The following is a 19,524-nucleotide window of genomic DNA, read 5'->3' as shown; positions in this document are numbered from 1 at the left end:
ATACACTTAGGTTTGTATCTTGGTTTGCCACTTTGATAGCGGCAGTCCCATCTGGTCCTGAACCTTCACTTCTGTGTTTGCTGATCATTAGCAGCATGGGACCTTGCTCTACATTTGTAATCCCTGGTCACCGGAAATAATACAAATATAAACAAAATGTATTTAAATACGGTGAGGGTGGAAGTATTCTCAGTTTATTCTGCAGCACGTGCAAAAGTGCAACTGTTGTTTTTTTTTTTTTTTTTCTCCACCTGAACTCTCAGGGGGTGACAAGCAGAACATATGGCTTTTTCCTCATGGAAATCATGGACTTTTATTGCAGATGCCGACTACTGATAAACATCAACTGTCTGCCTCTGGCAGCAACATACATTACATATTACCATTTTCCTTGTTATTTTATTTGCTTAGTATAGATAGACTTAGTGATAAAGACAATCATATCATTTCCCAATTAACTTTTTTTTTTTTTGAGAATGGTGGTAGGGATCAGGAGGATGAGACAAGAAGGCTTTCTTACCTGCACTTCTGTGGAAGATGACGCAAAAGCCCCTTAGCCTGGTTCCATATGCACACAGCCTACTTCTAAGAAACAAAACCAAAAACACTAGTGCCATAGTTGTTAGTGATACCTTTGTTAGTAGAATCTGAAGTGGAATGATCTTGGAAATGGAGCAGTCTTAGAAGTGACAAATTTGAACCTGAATGCCAGAGCATCAGATATAAACCACATTGGCACCACCCACATTGGCATGGACGAAGTGTCCCTCTTTCCACCACTCTCCCCAGTGTCTTCAGGTACCAGTCAGAGTGACGGGCAGGCTGTAGCTTCTGCTTCCTGCCTTTCTTCTTCTCTCACCCTCATCATGACCAGCAGCAATGGGCATTTCAGCATAGGCACAGTTAAAAAAAACCCTTGACTGCCTTCCTCCTCCCATTCCTCCATCTTCCAAAGATTTCTTTGGGTTTCCCTGATTAGGCAGAAGGGAGTGATAACCTCTCCCAAGGATATTTCATTGGACAGAAAGAATGAAAAGGAAAGTGTACAGACAAGCCCACAAAACACAAGAAGTGCTGAAGGAGACAGCCGTGATCCTAGTAGGCTGGGAAAAGAGAAGCACTCAGTGATTTCCAGCTTTTGAATAAAGCACTTGGCTGGGGAGAATTACTGGAAACTTCCTGCCCACCCTCGCCTTCATCACAAACTGTCCTCGTGGGCAGAAACAACACACAAGTGTCACTGGCTGAAGCAACCATGGGGAAGTGCGTCAAATAGCTTTTCTCATTCCCTGTGAGATGCGGCTGAGGAGGCATTTTACTTTCCAGTTCCCTTTCAAGATGAAGCATGGCTTGCACTACATTGCCTAGGCTGTCCTTATTCTGTGAATAATGGTATTCTGTCTTCTATGTAGCAACTTTTGGACTGAAGTCACTCTTTAAAATAAGCCTCAGAAACAAATTCTTCCAGCTGGTGAGCAAAGCTGGAACCCAAAGACAGTAGATACCCATTAGTATTAAACACTCAGTCTTAGCATGAGAGAAACTTTCTACTTTATTTCACCTTCTAATGCGTGGGTGATTGTGCTGTTGACAGGGCAGTGGAGCCATCCTGTCTCTCCAATTCTTTAATGCCCTTTGGTGGAGATGTGGATGAAGCAGACTTTGCTGAAAATCTTTTCTGTTCCCTCTGTGCTCAGCGCAAGTGCCACGGCCTCGGGAAACCTCTGCAGGAAGGTTCCACAAGAACACAGAGTCACCCAGCTCTTTTCTTTCTTTATTTTTTTATTGAAAGCTTCATCAAAGAAAACAGAAGTTTAAACCTAACATCCACTGATCTACAGAAAGCCCCAGGAGTGGGAAGATGGCAGCTATTAGGATTGTGGTACAAATGGAAAACATCAAAAAAAAAAAAAAATCATAGCAGTACAGATCTTTCAAAGACATTCTGAAACATCAGTACACAGATGCCCATATAAATAAGATTCATAATTTGATGTATCACAGAGGTTCTGTATTCTACATTTTGGCTACAGTGAGGTCTGTAAGGGCTTTAAAGAACCTCTGTCCCATTTGTGTGATGCATGTTTTCTTGATAGGAAGTTCATCTACCTTCAAAACTGCTTTGATTTTTCTTACAGACAGAATCTGTTCATTCTCTTTTAAATAGGAAAACAATTAAAAGTTCCTATATGATTTCTGTATGCTTCCTGGTTTTACATACAATTATTTTGCCTCCAAAAGATAGCAGAATTTTCTTCCACTTTGGAATACAGCATATTTAATAATACTTTAGTTACATAAACATCATGTTCTCTTCTCTAGGCTGCATTTTTGGGCTTTTAAAAATATAACTGACTGTAAATTCCACCAAATTCATAAAATTATTATCCAAGAGAAAGACACTTAAAGGCAGAGAATTAATGTCTGGCAGATAGTTTCTTAAGTACAATGATCCGGATCTTGGAAGGTGCTTATACCTTGCGGGATTTAGCCCTACAAGGAAAAATGGATCTGTGAACCTGTCATACTTTGACATTTTTCACTTCATTACACATTTTTATTAAGGTTGAAAGAACTCAACTGTCACTGGTGGGGAATTAAATCCAGAAGAACTGAAACAAAAGCAAGATTTTTTTCTCATCATGGAAAGCAAAACCAAAACTGATTTTTTGACAGCTTTTCTCTCATAGTTTTCCGTTTAATTTTAACAAAGAACATATTGATAAAGGGGACAAGAAAGGGTCTCTTCTGCCTGCTTTGAGGCACAAAGATGAATAAATCTCTGGGGTACATACAGCATTCTAGTCTATTTGAGTGACAGGAGCAACATAGAAAGTTGGTGCTTCTTTGAGCGGAAAATAACTCTCCTTACACTGTATCTTTGTTGCTTGCTGAGATTCTAGAAATCTGCTCCACTGAAGGAGAGGAGAAGTCTGCTGCTCACTTGTCCTTCCTTCTGAGAAAGTGTGCACACATGATTGTGTGTATGCATATTAGAARTGAAAGGAATCATCATTATTAGAGACAAACGTCATTGAACAGAAAAGACTAATATACCACGTCAGCATGTTTTTGTTGTTTTCTGTTGCATTTCCATCACACCGTGACTGGTTTTCTTGGTTCACATGGCCTACCTAGAAGGACTGGTAAAATCCCTTACCCTAGGGCACTTCTTTTATATCAGGACCAATTTCATGTTAAATAAAGTTTTGAAAGGAAATGTTGACCATGTCTGTATCAAACATGACTATCTTCAACTAACACATTTGGTCTCATCACTAAAAATGGATTGATTCATTACTTTAAGCACATTATCACTCTTCAGCATGACTCTTACTATAGGTAGAGTTCAGCGAGTCTGCCTAAACCTGTTTCACTCATGTCAACCTCAGCATTAAAATGAAGTGGCATGAGGAGCACCATCAAGCTTAAAATTATGAAGCAAGGCAATTTGTTAAACACTTAGTATCAGTCTCATCTTTCAGTACCATAAGCAACATAATATAGATCCAAATACTATGACATATTAAAAATAAACTTTATTACAATGCAGGCTTCCTCAAATTTGCTGAGTTTTGGTACACATACATACATAAATAATACCCTTCATTTGCTTTTTACTTGTGTAAAAATCCATTTGAATGCTTAAGCCCATTGCCCATTGAAAGTTTAAGCCCTCACTTCCCTAATCACCAGCTTTTATCTTCCACAGTTGGGCATGCATCCACAGCAGAAGATAACACAATGCAATGCAATTGCTCTTAAATATGCCTCATTCTGCATTACGCTGGATTTCTTGACCAACACAACCAAGGCAGTCTTTTGGTAAACAGAACTATACAAGTAAGCACAAGCTAGAGACATTTCAAGAGTCTGTTTCACTGGAAGGCATTAGGAGGACATTCACAATTTGAGGCCTGACTGTCACAGGTGAAAAGTGCTTACAAAACCAGCAGTAGAGCCAGATAGGAAGAGATTCCCTCAGCAATCTCACTGGGAACAGCGAGACTTTTTCAGTGCCCTGATCTACACTCTGGTCAGCACCTGCTAGTACAATGCATTATTCTCTCTTCAGTTCCACTTTTCAGTTCAGTATCCATTTTTTTTCTCAGCTGTTAAGTGACGAGCCCAGGTATTCAAAATTTTGTAGCCATAATTCATATTTTTCTGACACCCCTCCTGTATTTATCCTTTAAGGTAAAAACAAAAATACCAAGCCTGAACATCCAGATTTGACTATTTACAAGAATTCAGGTGTGATGGAAAGTACATATGCAGTTCAGCTTATGGATTTGATTTTACTTCTAGACCGCTGGGCCAAGCACCATTGCCTTAGACTTCTAGAGTTGTTTCTGCAACCTTTCAGGAACCCTCCTGATATTTAAAGCTAAATTGGCAAGACATAGATATTGACTTTATAAATTCAGGTCTTCAAAAAAGGAAAAAAAAATCAAACAAATAATAATAAAAAACTTCAAAAAAATCTTATCAGCCAGAACATAAAACCAGTTTTAGATTTCAGAAGCCACCAAGTATCCCTGTCTTATGACAACACCCATGCAGCAAGTGTGCTGCACTTCAACTGTTCTCATTTTTCTCATCTTAATTTTTTTACAGATAAGTTCCTGCTTTCTGAGCATTTTGTATGTTCCAAATAAGCTTTTTCTTACCTTATGATATATGACTGCTTATACTCAAGGCTCATATTGTTTATAATTCATACACTTTCAAGTACCAGTTCATTGTTTTTTGAAATCAGTAAGATCATCAATTGTATTTAAGGGATCCATTTTCTTTCTTCTTCTTCATCTTCTTCCTCTATTTCTTTGCTTTGTTTCTTTTGATTTTAAACACTATTAAACATAGCATGGCAAAAAAAAATTGAACAATTCTAAAACAGAATGCACTTGAAACACTTTAAAGTGACAGGCATCATGATATCATGCTTCCTGTCTGGCTTAATAAAAAACATTGAGATTGTTTAATTTTATTTGCTGAAAAAAATAACAAAAATGTTTCTGAATGTATAAATAAAGCAGCAGAGTTCTGAAGAGAAACAAGAAGGTACCTCAGCATATTCATCAGCCACATGGTAGCTACCTTGTAGCCTCATTGTTGATAGTAAATGAGACTTTTTGTGTCACATTAGAACTAACACAGAAACAAAATGTGTTTATTTCATATTTAAGTGAATTGTGCCTGGGGTTATCTCTATTTGTACAAAGAATTCAGAGAGAGACAGAAAGAGAGTGTGTGTAGAAAGGAAGAAAATAAGGCTAGATTGATTTTTTCCCCCATATGCCCTCCAAAGAAAGAGGGAACCTTTATCCAAGGACAAAATTAAGTGCCACTCTCAAAAAGCAATGAGTAAAGAGACAGCATGTGAAACAGAAAGAAAAAGAAATCTTATTCTAAATTAAAAGCATGTTGTGGATGTTGTTCTTTTACTTTGGCATCGTCTGTTTTTCAGAAGTGATGGATATCAACAACTACTTTGGAAAAAGCAGCAGTTTTACCACTTCTGAAAATCAGGCCTCTTCCTACAGTGAATAACCACTTGAACCCCCACTTCTCTCTTTTATACCTTGCATATCTAGCAGCCATTTACTTGGGAAACCCCCTCCCCCTACCCCATGTTAAAAAATATGATCCTGTTTTATCAATTTAAAAAAATAGTTGTGTTTTTTTTCCCTCTAAAAGTCAGGTTAGGGAAACACAGATCTCTTTTTAGAATTGGGTGGTTGAATCAGATTGATCCAATATATATATATGTTTTAATTTATTTATTTTTAATGAATACCCTGTCTCTAATGCACCACAATAAATGTGATGAAGCTTCCTCTCTCTTCGGGTGGAGGAAAGTTTAAAGGTGTTTGGTTTAATTTTTATATATAGATATATATGTATGTAAGTATATATTTAAATGCTGCTTCTCTTCTGCCTCCTTAAGGAAAAAAAAAAATCATCTTTTGACTTGCTTCTCGCCTTTTGTGTTTGTTTGTGTGTTTGGAAAAAGTAAAGATCATGATCAGGATTTTTCTGTGGAAAATAACTGTCACTCCTAAAAAGGGTTTCAGTGGATTCAATTTAGTTAGTGTCTTTTTGCCTAATCAGTGATTGTCAGCCAACATATTAAGACAACAGAAATCATAGCAGTGAAGAATACTTTTTAACTTCCCGCCTGCATGACAATGCTATCCTAAGTAATTTTCAACATTTCTGCTTGTGCAGGAGAGCTAAAATGAGAACAAAGATCAAGGTTGCTTTCTGTCACATCTAACTGGCAATTCAAATGCCTCACTGAAAAACAAACGCAGAATTAAGGTGGCTATGCATGCTGGACGATGACAAAGACTGAGGTGAAGAAATGAATCTGCGGTATGTTGGAATTCAGAAGGAAGACTGTTGTTTCAATAGAAATACCAAAGATCAGGCAATTTAACAGAAAAACTCATCAAAATTAAAGCCCATCTGGATAGGTTGGTTGGTAACCCACTCCCCTTTGCTTTGTGATGTTCTCCAAAGCACACCATCAACAAGCTTCCAGTACCAACTATTCTGAAATTTCCACTATAAACATATGCAGTATGTAAAACACCAGTGGAAGATAGTTTAAACAAACAAGAAAGTAAGAACTGGTCCGGCCATGTAGGTCAAATAAAGATAAAAAAAGAAAAAAAACTCTATCTTCTGGACTGCGTTAGGGTGTCACTTCATCTTTGGTATAAAATAGGCCATCCATAGGCTGCATTTGTTCACAACTAGGAAAGACTACAGAAATTGTCAACAATTTCTTCTATCTATTGCTTTTTTTGCACTTTTTTGACCATAAGCTCCTATCTACTTAAGTTTTTTTTAATGCTCTTAAGCTAGGTTTTTGCAATGTGACAAGCAAAGCAGACTAAAAACTTCTTAAAGCTCATAAAAAAGACTGCAGATAAAAAGCACTAATGCTTTTGCTAGCGATCACGCTTTGTAAATAAAAAAATCTGCATTCTGCAAGAAAAAAAACCCTGCATTTTCTATAATGCAGCAAGTTTTTTTCTCAATTCAATAACTTTACTGTAAAATGCTTTAGCCTTCTAGAATTTTTCTGTCAACACTTAAGACAAAGTTCATAAAAGTCCCAGCATTTTTCCAATCCTTTCAGTTGCCACAGTTCCTTTATCATCAACTTTTCTTCAAAAGAAGAAAATCATTTTCTTTTAAACTGTACAGTTTATTTTTTGTTCACCCCAAAAACTCAGTCTATTAAACTTCTGCACCAGCACCGGTGTGAGCAGTTTCAATTCATTCTCAGGTTTTCTAACAAGACGTTGACAGCTTGCCTTGAGAGCTTTTGACGTCCTTAAAATTAAGGCAATTAAGATTCAAGATAAACCTTACCTAAACATTTCTTTAAAAAAAAAAACCAAAAAACCCAAAAAACAAAAAACCCACTCTAGATTTAAAACAAGAAGAAAAATAAAATGAGAGAAAAAGAGTAGCTTAATTTTTGAGGAAGACAATTGGTTTTCATCTCAACTTGCTCCCTCTTGACATCATCAGTTTTTCTGTTAAAAAAAAAAAAAATCTAGCTACACCTCCAGGTAAATTCTGAATTCAAATGTTCGTCCAGATGAAATGTCAACCCAGCGTTTTTCCTCTGTGTTTTTGCTTTAGTTAAAAAAAAATTATAGCAAAAATAAAACTGTCAGACTACATGACGGAACCATTTGCACAGCACATAAAAACACTGTTTTGTTTTCGTTGGAAAAGATAGAAAAAAAAAGCATTCATTTGACGCCTGTGCAAACTGGAAGCCAACTTCTTGTTCAGTGAAGTGTCTCCATTCAAGGCAAAGATTTCAGACCGACATTCTTCAGTCCTGTTTATTGTCTGTAAAAACAATTGAATTAAAGTAGTCATTAAGTCAAAACAACTTTGAAATAGGTTCCTCTCCTTTTTTTCCACCCAATTCCCTTTAAAATTTATCCAAGCTAAACTAACTTTGCAGCTGTTTAAATATGATACCACCACTAAGCTGAAAATAGGCAGAAATGGGGAACTCCTGCTTTGGAGACGTTAACACATCCTAAGCAGATGAATTTGCTCTTGTTAATACTATGCTTAATGGGCAATCTAACTACACTGAAATGAGATGAATACGTGGCTTAACACTGTGTAAACATTTCAAGAGTAATACAATAAGAGAGCAAATATTTTCATAATATTAAATGGCACTATTTATTTTGGATACTACTAATAAAATGAAGGATAAAATTACAATAAAAGGATACATCCAATTTGCTAATAAGAACACATTTTCTGATGGCAAGAACAGCTGGACTGTAGAGCAGTTTGCCTAATGAGCCAGTTATGGCTAACTCCAGAAAAACATTCAAGATTATATTAATTACAAAAATATTAACTTTTGAATATACAATGTCAAATCATTCTAAATTTAGCACAGAGAAGAAGCTAGACTATCAGCTTCTTTGAGATAACTCTCATTTTGTGTTTTTGAGGTTTTTAATGAAATTTAGTGGTGTCACATAAAACTTGTCTTAGCAAGACTGTATGACATCTCTGGGGAGAGAGAAGTCCTACTTATAAATACTATTTAATACTGTTTTATGTATAAGGCTATCAGGAAGGGTTAGCTATCTCCTGCAGTTCTCAAACTTGCGTGTTTTGAGAAAAACACATTTTAAAAAATCCTCTTCCAACTCATGCTCAACACAAGAAAAGCCAGCACTTTTCCTTTAATGCAAGCATTAAACCATTTGCCTTTCTTATTTTTATATTTATTTTAATATTAGGAGTTAAATTGTGAAGAAGCTTGATGGCATAAAGCATTCACCACAGAACTATTTCTCCAGGTTGGTAAACATAAAACTAACTTAAATTTTAAATATTAAATTTGCGAAAGAACTTTTTCATTGCATGAAGCATTACAATTAATATTTTGAACCTAGCAAGAGATTTATATGGAAGCAAGATTTATGCATTTTCTTACCGTTTTGTAAAGCAGTTTTCTATGCATAACTTTCAGTAGGACTACTCAAATTGGACTACTCACCTCCCGAGATTTTACTGCCCCTCTGAGTGTAGTGGGCACCATATACATGAAAGAATGATTCCATCAGAGGGTCACAGCACACCTTCTTTAATCTGGCATTGAGTTTGCCCACAGAAGGCTCCAGAAAAACTTAATTCTTCCCACTTTAAAAGCAAGAGCACTCTGTCCAGCAGACAGTTTTGTTTACGGGTGAGAGAGTGGAATTTCCAGGAGGAAAGAGCTCCATTTAACTCCACTTTAAAGATTTCACACACTTTTATGTGTAAAATTAAAGATTTGCAAGGGAAAGAGGCATTGTGGATTCAAAATAATTGAAACAATTTCCTCACAGAGTTCTCCGCTCAAAAACAGAGGAGTGTTTCTGCTATATTGCTCCACTTCTAGCAGTCAAGTGTTTGACCYGAAGTATCACTTCTGAACATCCCTGGGTGGGATTCTCCATCACAGCAGCCAGCATATTAAATAAAAGAATGTGTATGCTGACTAAAAAAGTGGATTTTTTTTTAAGTTTTGTGGTTTATTTTTACATACACAGGGAGTACAAAATCCTTATACTACCCAGTTCATTCTGAGCAGTTCCCCCTCATTTGTTGCCTGAAATTTCATGATTGTAGCAAGGAAAATAAATATAGTTGAATACACTGTTATAACCTGTCTCCTGCCTGATCAACTCCTATGAAACCATTTTATAGTGTCTGCCTTTTCCTTTGCCTGTATATGATAAAATCATTGTCTGGTCCTATTAATGACTTCCTCTCTATTGCTTTGAAAATAGCTGTTGTATATTGGGCATGGTGCTTGCTATTGATAAATGTGCTCTTAGGAAGAACGGATTAATAAAATTATATTTTAATTGAAAAAAATCTTTATTTGTTTTTATATTAATGGTTGCTGAAATATTCAGGCATGGGGATTTTTTTAAGAGAGACTGTATATAATTTTGTTTGTTTCTATAGCCTTCCAGACTTTGCATTTCTGCTCACAACTGGCAGACACAAAAGAGGGCACATTTCAGAAAAAAAGCCTGAAATAATCAGAATAAAAAGTCTGTAATGGATCTGCCTGTGTGATTAAAAAAGAGAGAAATTCCTCTGATTATTAATGCCAATGTCATTAGACCGGTATCCATCATTACAACAAGGCAGTAGCTGACAAGGAAAGATGAGGGATCTCATTCTCTGAGAAGCTGGGAATTCACCACACTAGCAAGAAACACAGCACTCATTTCAGTAAAGATTTGCAATATACTTTCATGTGGGAAAAGTATCAGAATCAACTGCTCGCAGCTACCTTATGAGGGCTTCTGAAAGTATGTTCTTCTGCTTTGATGCTTAAGTGAAAGGGAACTGGAACATGAGAATGGTCAGATCCAAATCCCTTCAGAACACAATCATAAAATCAAGTGAACAGCATGGTACTGTCACATACACTTTTCTCTTTGCACATTCTATTATGTAAGTATTTTGCCATCATTTTTTTTATAGGCACTAGAGAGACTGATGGCTAGAAGGGGTGCACACACATAAAATGTGTCTCCAAAACAGAATACTGGATGCATCAACAAAAAGTTGTGATCAACCACTTAGGTTATATATATATAGACGAATATGGGAGTGGCATAAGAAATAGTGAGGTCCATGTTATGGTGGTCAAAAAAGGCAACTTTGTGATCTGATGCCATTTGTTATTCATCTGTTAGACAAACAAATGTATCTTCAACTTTCAGAGGTCAAAAAAATAAGCAAAGCAACTGACAGAATGGTATAATTCTAACCTTTTCTATGCCAGCTCATATCTTGTGCCTTTTGCACTGTAAGTACTATGTTATGATGTATTGACTGATGTATCTAACATATTCTTGTGTGACTATTTGTCTACCCCATTCCCCAAGATGAAAAATGTAATTCTCTTTTCACAGTGGTGCTGACATTCAATGCACATCTACTAGAAAGGATTGGATTTGGGGTACAGCACAATTTCTACAATCTGTCCAACTTAGACCAGTCCCTGTGAGTACTCTGTCACCTGCCTAAGTATCCTAGCCTTTGTGAGGACCAATTCTAGTGTGACAAAGGAAGGGAGTGTTTGAGGACTACTCTGAAGATGAAGGGTCTCTAGATGTTCTACGTCCATGCATCACTGTTTAGATCTTGAGTTTTCCAAGGCATTCCGTGGGAAGCAAATAAAGTGAGCAGAGGACAGGAGAGAGAAAGAACAGTCCTTCTCCCCCTCCCTTTTGTTATCCCTTCTTCCCTTCCCGGCTCCTGCCCCCTCAGTGCCTACACGGCACCAGTTGTGCACACACACTGAATACCAAGTTGGTACAATTTCTACTGCTTCACTAGCCATAATTTCAGAAATTAACCTTTAGATGTGTTACATACCAACATTTTCACCATTGCAAAATTTAGGCCCTCATTATAACCTCTGACACCAGATGCCAGTTTAGCCCAGCATGATCATTGCTAATGCAGTTGGTGAGATCTTTCAGAGTCCAGAATAAGCAGAAGACATTTAGGAAGCATATTGTTGCAGGCAGGAACTCAAAGACAACTTGCCAAAGTGAGGCCATCTGCCAAAACCTTCTACAATTGCATTGCTATATATCCAGAACTCATCTGAACTTAATGAAGCTACTCTGAATTTTATTGTTGAAATGGAGAGCAGAATTTGGCCCACTATATTCAAGAGACATATCCTTCAGGTCACAAAACATATGTCTACTTACTTAGACTGTTGGTAAGAATATGCAGGCGCATGTTCACTGGATGTTTCCACTGTCATCTGTTGCTGTTGACCACTGGCTTCCTGTGATGAAGATGCTACTGTTTGTGGAGAAGTATCAGCAACAACACCCTAGGGAAGCAAATAAGAACATGAAAAACTTACTAATTTTACTCATATCAGTGAATTTCAAGAAGGAGCTCAGCACCAGCTCACCATTCCTGTATTTCTCTAGATGTACCGCATGGCTGAGAGTTTGAGATAGCAGAACCACATGCTAACACAACACACTCCATCAGTTTAAGGAGAGCGCTAATCTAGCAGCGAGAAGCTTCCTTATTACACAGACACCTGCAGTACTTTGCTGTCACAGGCAGCAGTGGAAAATACCTGCACCTCTGAGAGCAGTTCCCTACCCATTCAAAGCCAAAGGCAAAACTCCTACTGACTTCAGTGGAGACTGGATTTTACCCCTTATCTTTTTATTACAACATATATATGGCTCTTCTGATTTTCACTTAACTACCCCAGCTTCACAATGCCTTTGCATTTATTTTGCCTGATTTGCAATGTGGTAAGGGCAGAATCTAGCCCCACCGCTCTCTGCTTTATTATGTACCATACAGAATTCTAGCCTTCTTAGAAGAGTACTACACTCACATGTATGCACTTTTTATGTATGTTCCTTTTTAAAAATAAATTTACTTCACACTAAAAATTTTTATCTGTTATGTCAAAGCTGCAATGAAGCTTTGTTTTTATGTATAGATTTGTAAAAAAAAAAAGTTGAATAATAGTTGTTACGTATGAATTTAACATTGTGCACTATTTCTTATCCTATTCAGACAGTCTGATTAATATTATTTTTAATTATTTTTGCAGGCTTTCAAAGTAAGCTATATTTTCTTTCCTTTACTTGCGTGTTGGGTTTGTTGACCACATTTATAATGCTAGCAGGTCTCTTCTGGGAACATAGTTGATTACTGTATTGCACACAACAGAGCCAGAAGAGGGAGCACAAAGCACTTGCTTTGTTTTTATTTGAGTCCTATGTAAACAACAGGTAGTTTAATTTAAATTATCTGTGAAAAAGTATCAGTTTCATTTTTGAGAAATGTAAATGAAAATAGATAGCTCTRCATATCTATTGCTTAACAGACTGCCAGTACTATCTTTTTCTGTCTGCTTCCTTTTCTTTATCCCTCTGATACTGTCCATCTCATCTTGTGAGTGTAAGCTCTCTGGGACAGGGACCATATTTTTGGTCTCTGCTGGTGGAGCATCTAGTACACTCAGGTCCTGGTTCATAACGCTACATAAATACAGATTAGCAATAACAATAATCATCATCACTGGATCAGAGCAAGACAGGCTATATATTAAGATATTTAATATTCAATTACTATACCATCTTACTTTATCAGGCATGAATATACCAGTGGGTGACATTGAGGAGGGGTCAGGAAGGATTAACCTCACTTTCTTATTGGCACTGGCCAGCACAGCATGCAGCTGCACAGCTGCATGAGTCACTCTCCTCTCCATTCCACCATCTCCTTTTAATTTGGATTTGCATCTGCCCAGTTGGATACCTAAGAATGGCTATTCAAAATAGGCATCCGTGGTCCATTTGTAACCAAACAGCGTTTAGGGCAAAACTATCCTCAAGCAAAAAAGACTAAAACATGACCAGCTCAGTATGACAAAATAGTAGCAGCCTTTCCGGCTGGAACTCATTTGGGAATCTCGGTAATTGTAGAGAACCATGAGAAACCAGGATGAGTCCACTTTGCTGGTGGAGCCATGCCGACAACACTGCTAACACAGCATCCTCAAAGCACAAAGTAGTAATAAAATCGACTCCAAAGCCAACACAGCTGAAGATAAAAGTACTGAGAGCCTGACACCCCTCATGTTATCCCAGAGTAGGGGAGAAGCTATTAATGACAGAGGATAGCATCAAAGAGAAGCATGCACTGAAGAAGAACACCAAGCCTCCCTCCTCTTGCTCTGCTCAGCTGCCCTTACGAAGCTGCACCGTGGTGGAGGCTGAGCTGATGTTCTCCCAGCAGCTTGCGGTCTACAGGGTTGGGTAAATACTCATTAGACTGTCATCAGCATGACTCAGCCCCAAGGAGGGAGGGAGCGAATCCTTCCTCAAGGATGAAAAGGCACTCAGTCAGTGCAAGAGGAAGGTTTCCATTGCTCAATCACTTTTCTGGTGGCTAAATGTTTCAGCAATTACCTATACTTGCTAAGGATCGCATCAAACCCTCTTGCAGGCTTCTCTTCTTGGAATTGCTTTTGGGTTCATGGTCTGCTTGCTGGGTTTCTTTTCCTGCCTTTTCCCACCTCCCTCCCAAATACATGGGGAAAAAATAATCATAGTCACCGCTGTTTTATTACACGTCCTACTGTACAGCAAAACAAGGCAAAACAAGAGCATTTGCAAATCATCCAAAAAAAAAAAAAAGGGAAAAAAAAGAGAGAAAGAACATGCAGTCCTAATTTTAAAAGCAGAAAGATGTACCATTCCATGAAGTGACTTTAGGCCCCTTTCAAACAACAGGTACAATGAAGCGTAATAGATAAAGAGTTGTGCTGCCCCTTCAGTCTGTTTTCATGGACGGAATTAAACTTACTTCAATAGGGACAGCTGTTGGAGGCACAGGAGTGTACTGGGGAATGTAGGTCCCTTGCATAGGTGCAGCAGCAGTCATGTACTAGAACAAATCAAAGGCAAATTAACATTAGAGAACCACAATCAAGCTGCATAGAGTGTAGTAGAAACATGACACTTTCAATTTCCTGTACAGTTTGTTGGTTAGGGTATACTCTTTTAATTAATTAGTATATTTCTTTTAATTAATAATTTTAGTGAATGTAGCCTATTAGTTATTAAAAATCATAACCTTGAACTTCAAAGTGAGGTCATATCTGAATATAGGCAACAGCAAAAGATCCTTCTGGCAGACTCAGATGATTACATTATTTTTCACCTACTTTTTAAAAGCAAGAGACTCCTATTTGTACTTACAAATAAAACACAAAGGAGCATGATAGCAGCATATATAGTGTTTACATATACAAAAAGGTCTAAACGATCTTCTGGAATCTTTTAATGACACCTACAAAAAATTAAGCATGAAATTTGAGATTTATTCCAGTCTCTATATAACCCTATAAATAAGAGCAATGGAGTTTACAGGGATACAAAGTTGCAGGGGAGTTGGAACCAAGACAGGAAAAAGACAGGAGGAGGAAGAGATCTCTGAGTGTCTCCTTTTACACATAGAAACCCTAACTAAATTTTTACAGATCATTCTTAATATCCAGGGATCTTTTCTAAGCATCTAGAAACCTCTCTGAATTATTATTATAGAAACACACGGTATTAGCTTCTCTATTTTCTCTCCCAAGCGCTGTAAGAAACTCTCTTTTTAATTTATGAGTGGATGTGGATTTTGCCATTGGTATGGCACTAATCTCTTTACATACAGCACTTCCTAAAAAGCTCTTGAGCTGAATGCAACAGATTGTTTAAATCTTCAAATAAAGTAGCAATATTAAGTTGTCAGATCTATATGTACTTTTCCTTCTACAATCCAGTCCTAACTGTATGTCTTCACTGACAAGAATCTCAGAATGTGCTCAATCCCACGACTGACTATATGACACTTCCACTACATGTTATCTTCAAAGACATGCCGAAGATCTGAATCTACCCAGAATGTATTTGATGAATTTTAAAATGAGTTAAATATAGCTTGGCTTCCTGGCAGAGCTAGGAAGTGCTTGCAAGATTTTATTCCACTGTTTATAGTAAAATTTACATTTAAAGCACTCTCTCACCTCAATTTTAAAATAACTGGATGGTTTGATATGCCTGTCACAAACATGCATTATGAAATTGCAAAGTGGGGTGCAGAATCTGCAGCAATGCTGGTGAAAGGGCTTAGGGAATGAGAACGGCATATTTAACAATTCCAGCACTAAATTCTGAAGCCCTCATTCAAGGAAAAGAAAAAAAAGGAATGACCTAAATGAAATTGTTTTCTATAGAAAAAAGCTAGTAAAGAAAACAGGGGGGACAGATTGTAAACTTGCATTATAAGTAGCATATTGTGCTGAAAATCATTACAATATTGTTGCTGAAATTCACAGCGTTTTCTTTAACTTGGGCAAAGAGAGACTGGAGTGCCCCCAGTGTATGTGTGCTTGTATCAGCCCATCACTTTCTGCAGCTCCTTTTTCTTCTTCTTCAGAAAGAGAATTGAATTCAATATTTTTTTATGAATGCTAAGCCACCAAAGACATTAGCCCAACTATCCCCATTGTACTCGATACAGTAGGGCTATTCTCCTGCCTCAGGGATTAGGAACTAATGAGACTGTTACAGCAGGGTGTTCCAGAACTGCTTCAGTTTCATTCAGTCTCCTCTGTCATGTTGCCATCACATGTCGGGATGACATCTGCTGTGTAGCATTGTTCTAAATGTGTCAATATTTAACATCAACTCGAAGCACTCACTCTTATAGTTCTGCAAAGACTTACAAGGGTTTTAAATACCTGTCCAAGCTAGTTTCTCCCAAAGGAATATATATCTCTTCAATTAAAAGCATTAATTTAAAGAACAAAGTAGCCTCGTTCAACTTTGATTTTCTCAGACTTCTTCCCTGAACCCAGCAGATGATCAGCATACACTCAGACTCCTAAGATGCAATTGTCTGCTATTCTTTTACCTTACACAAACACATACAAGTTTTATTATATAGACGTCAAATTATTTGACTGCCTTTAAATTCAGATCACTTAATTTTTTGCAAAATCATTTGGCATGGAATTCTGTAGCACAACAATAGAAGGTGTCCAGGAATTAATTGGTATCTTTGTTGACACTGCAAGCATTGCTCTTGGTATTGCAAGAGAATGGATAGAGTATCCCACTTGTGCCAGACGCCTAAAAGAACTGTAGGAATCTTACTTCTTCCCTGTGTATAACATTCTGCCTGTGTAAATGTCCATCGTAACGGTGGCTCAACCTTTTGGTTAAATCGTTTGGAGTTCTTCTTGGCTTGGGCCAAGTTAATTGAACCAATGGCACAAATGAAATCATAGTTTTTCTGGAAAAGAATTTGGCTCGTATAAGTTAGCCAAGGCTCAATCCTACAGAGAAGTACTGCTGCTTAACAATTGCCTCTTGACCACATAGTATCAGACTGGTATGTATTATGGGTACATATACTGTGTACTTTAGTGGAGTACCCAAGTATCTTTAATGCATTTATCTTCGTGAATTTAAAGGTAAGCTCACCATTTCACAGAAGAGTAACCAGGTCAACAATTAAACATGTAGAAAGGCTTGGAACTGATTCCTAGTCTCCAGACTCTCGCTGAAGGACTCATTGAGGTGCCTGTATATTCTCAGAGATGTGCAGCTGGTCTTAAGTATCTAAATCCCCTTCACATCCACAAGGAGTCCCAACTGAGACCACTGCTGGATCTGTTTTCACCATTAGAAGCCTATCACTGAGATTCTGCTTTAATTTAGTTTGTTTGCTAATAGGATAATCAGAAAGGAAATGGATTCCTGGGCACACACTGAGCCCACTAGAGTCCATGTCTCTCCCTGGGTGTCCCTGACACTTCACCTAGCTATTTTATGTAATGGTGTGCTCTAGATGCTGTGTACTGGCTACTTGGGGATGTGGAAAAGAAGTTCAGAAAAAGTTCTGAGATTCAGAAGAAAACTGAACCTTTTATATCTGACCTGCTCAGGACCACCCGGGATGAGGACATCCCTTAGCTGAGGGACTCTGTAGTGACGCAGCTGCAAGTGGACCAGAGGTCCAGCAGAAGCACACAGTCTTCACATGGATTCCCATCTGCCTCAGGAAACTAATTTAAGTTAGAAGCAGGCAGATGACAAACACAGAAGACATCTCTGTTAGACGACTGTCACTGAGATTTATCTTCTCTGTGAACCACACTCACTAAAGGCAAGCTGTGTGTCCATATGTACGTGTGAAAGAGAGACAGAAAGAGACTCTCACATGCTTAGCTTAGAAATAATCAGTTAATTCTACTAAATATTAGTATTGTAAGCACTGAAATGAGAGAATCTGAAAAATCCAACTCCATTCTTTCTTTGTCACACATTTCCATTAGGATTAAAGATTCTTGAGCTGGAATTAGATCGGTCATTCAACAAACTATGCACAAGGCAGAAGAAAAGATTGCTCATTCTTCCACAACTGTACAGCTTTGTTGGTCTAAAAGTAGAAGCTGCTTATTTCTGACAGTAAAATGAATAGTGACTCTACAGGAACAGATGACAGATCTGGTGGGTATAAAGGGGCTTGTTTGGTACTCTGACTCTTAAAAGTTGATCATTTCTACTAGGGAGAAAAAAAGAGACATTGCTGGGGGTGCTGGTGCTCTTAAATTCTTTCTAAACTGCTATTATTTCTTCCTAAGTATACAGAGTGCACATTCTCAGCACTGCCAATGTGCAGTATTCTAATATAACTGCATGCTTTACGATACTTGACTGCTTAATTTCGGACTTCACTTATCAGGGCACCAATTAAGCTTATATGATACATCAGATATTCTGCTCACACCTTGTTCTAATGTGATTTTTGCTTCTATCTTTTTGAAAATGCTTGAAGTATGTGAAAAATATATAGCTAGAAAATGAGAGAGTAGTAATATACACTTACACCTCTGCTGCCCTGTGAGAATCACCCTACATGACTACAAAGAGTTAAATGAAAGGAGGTAACAAATGGATGAGAAGGCAGGGTGACAGGGAGAAAATGAAACTGTAGGAAGAATAATGTTTAATTCAGAGAGCAACATCAGTTCTTACAGATCTGTGAACAGTGGGGTATCCCAGTCTGGCTCCAAGCAAGACATTTCTGGAGCCTGCAGTGAACACTAAACCCATAARGGCGGCAAACAGTGGGAAGAAAAAAAAGAGGGAAGGCAGCTGCCTCTATCTGGCAGAGTGAGCAGGTTGCAGTAAGATAACCCATTTCTCCCATCAAAGGTAGAGTTGAGTGACCTGAAGGGAATTTGTAGGAGCTTTTACATAAAGACTTAGGTACAGCTAATGTCCACTTATTCATTTACCCTAGCAAGTCTCTGGCCTGCCATTCTTGGGCCCAAGTTAACAGAGACTCAGCAAGCGACTACAGCTGCGATGCATAGCAAACACCTCTGAAGCCAGCTATTTGGTGCTGCATTTGAACTGAGACAGCACCTGCGAGACTGAGTGCCTCTTGCAACTTAGTTTAAACCACCAGAAGACTTTGGCCACATGCTTCATTTGAATTCTGAAGGTCTTTAATAGATATTATTAAAAACCACCCTAAAGTACAATTCTATTTATAGGCCTAGTTGCCTATAAAATAGCACAGCTGTGATTAGATGAAGACTACTTGATACATGAATTAATTGTCTTGGCTACCATGAGTACCATGGGTTTTTACAAAATGATTACAGTGTAAATCAGAAAGAATGTATATAATACGGTATTAATATATATGTTTGAGGTAGATTGGGAAACCCTGAACAATACTTATTCAGATAAGCAGCCTTACTACGGACAAGGGGCAATGAGCAAGGAATAAATGTTCAAGAAAAGGTCTTCTATAAAGCAGTGTAAAAATGCTGCTTTCTGGTGTTTTGCTTTGTTTTTATATAAACGTATAGCTGTTGCGAGAATTAAAGATTGC

The 19,524-nt window shown here is 37.7% G+C and overlaps 1 protein-coding gene across 3 annotated transcripts in view; it reads right to left on the bottom strand.

Annotated features, from left to right (window-relative positions):
• Positions 1-11,785: 11,785 nt before the first annotated feature.
• RBMS3 (RNA binding motif single stranded interacting protein 3) overlaps positions 11,786-19,524 on the bottom strand; it is a 440,168-nt gene continuing 432,429 nt past the window's right edge. For 2 of the 3 annotated variants that reach the window (XM_026064203.1, XM_026064204.1), the window contains exons 12-14: positions 17,432-17,436; positions 14,428-14,508; positions 11,786-11,917 (exon numbers count right to left, since the gene is read on the bottom strand). In XM_026064203.1, the coding sequence (XP_025919988.1) occupies positions 11,786-11,917; positions 14,428-14,508; positions 17,432-17,436 (218 nt within the window). The remainder of the gene's footprint in view (positions 11,918-14,427; positions 14,509-17,431; positions 17,437-19,524) is intronic. The other variant, XM_026064206.1, reaches the window with a different exon arrangement.

Source organism: Apteryx rowi, unplaced genomic scaffold (assembly GCF_003343035.1).
Source record: "Apteryx rowi isolate R43461 unplaced genomic scaffold, aptRow1 scaffold_210, whole genome shotgun sequence".
Lineage (NCBI taxonomy): Eukaryota > Metazoa > Chordata > Aves > Apterygiformes > Apterygidae > Apteryx > Apteryx rowi.
This window is presented reverse-complemented; position numbering and strand designations above follow the sequence as displayed.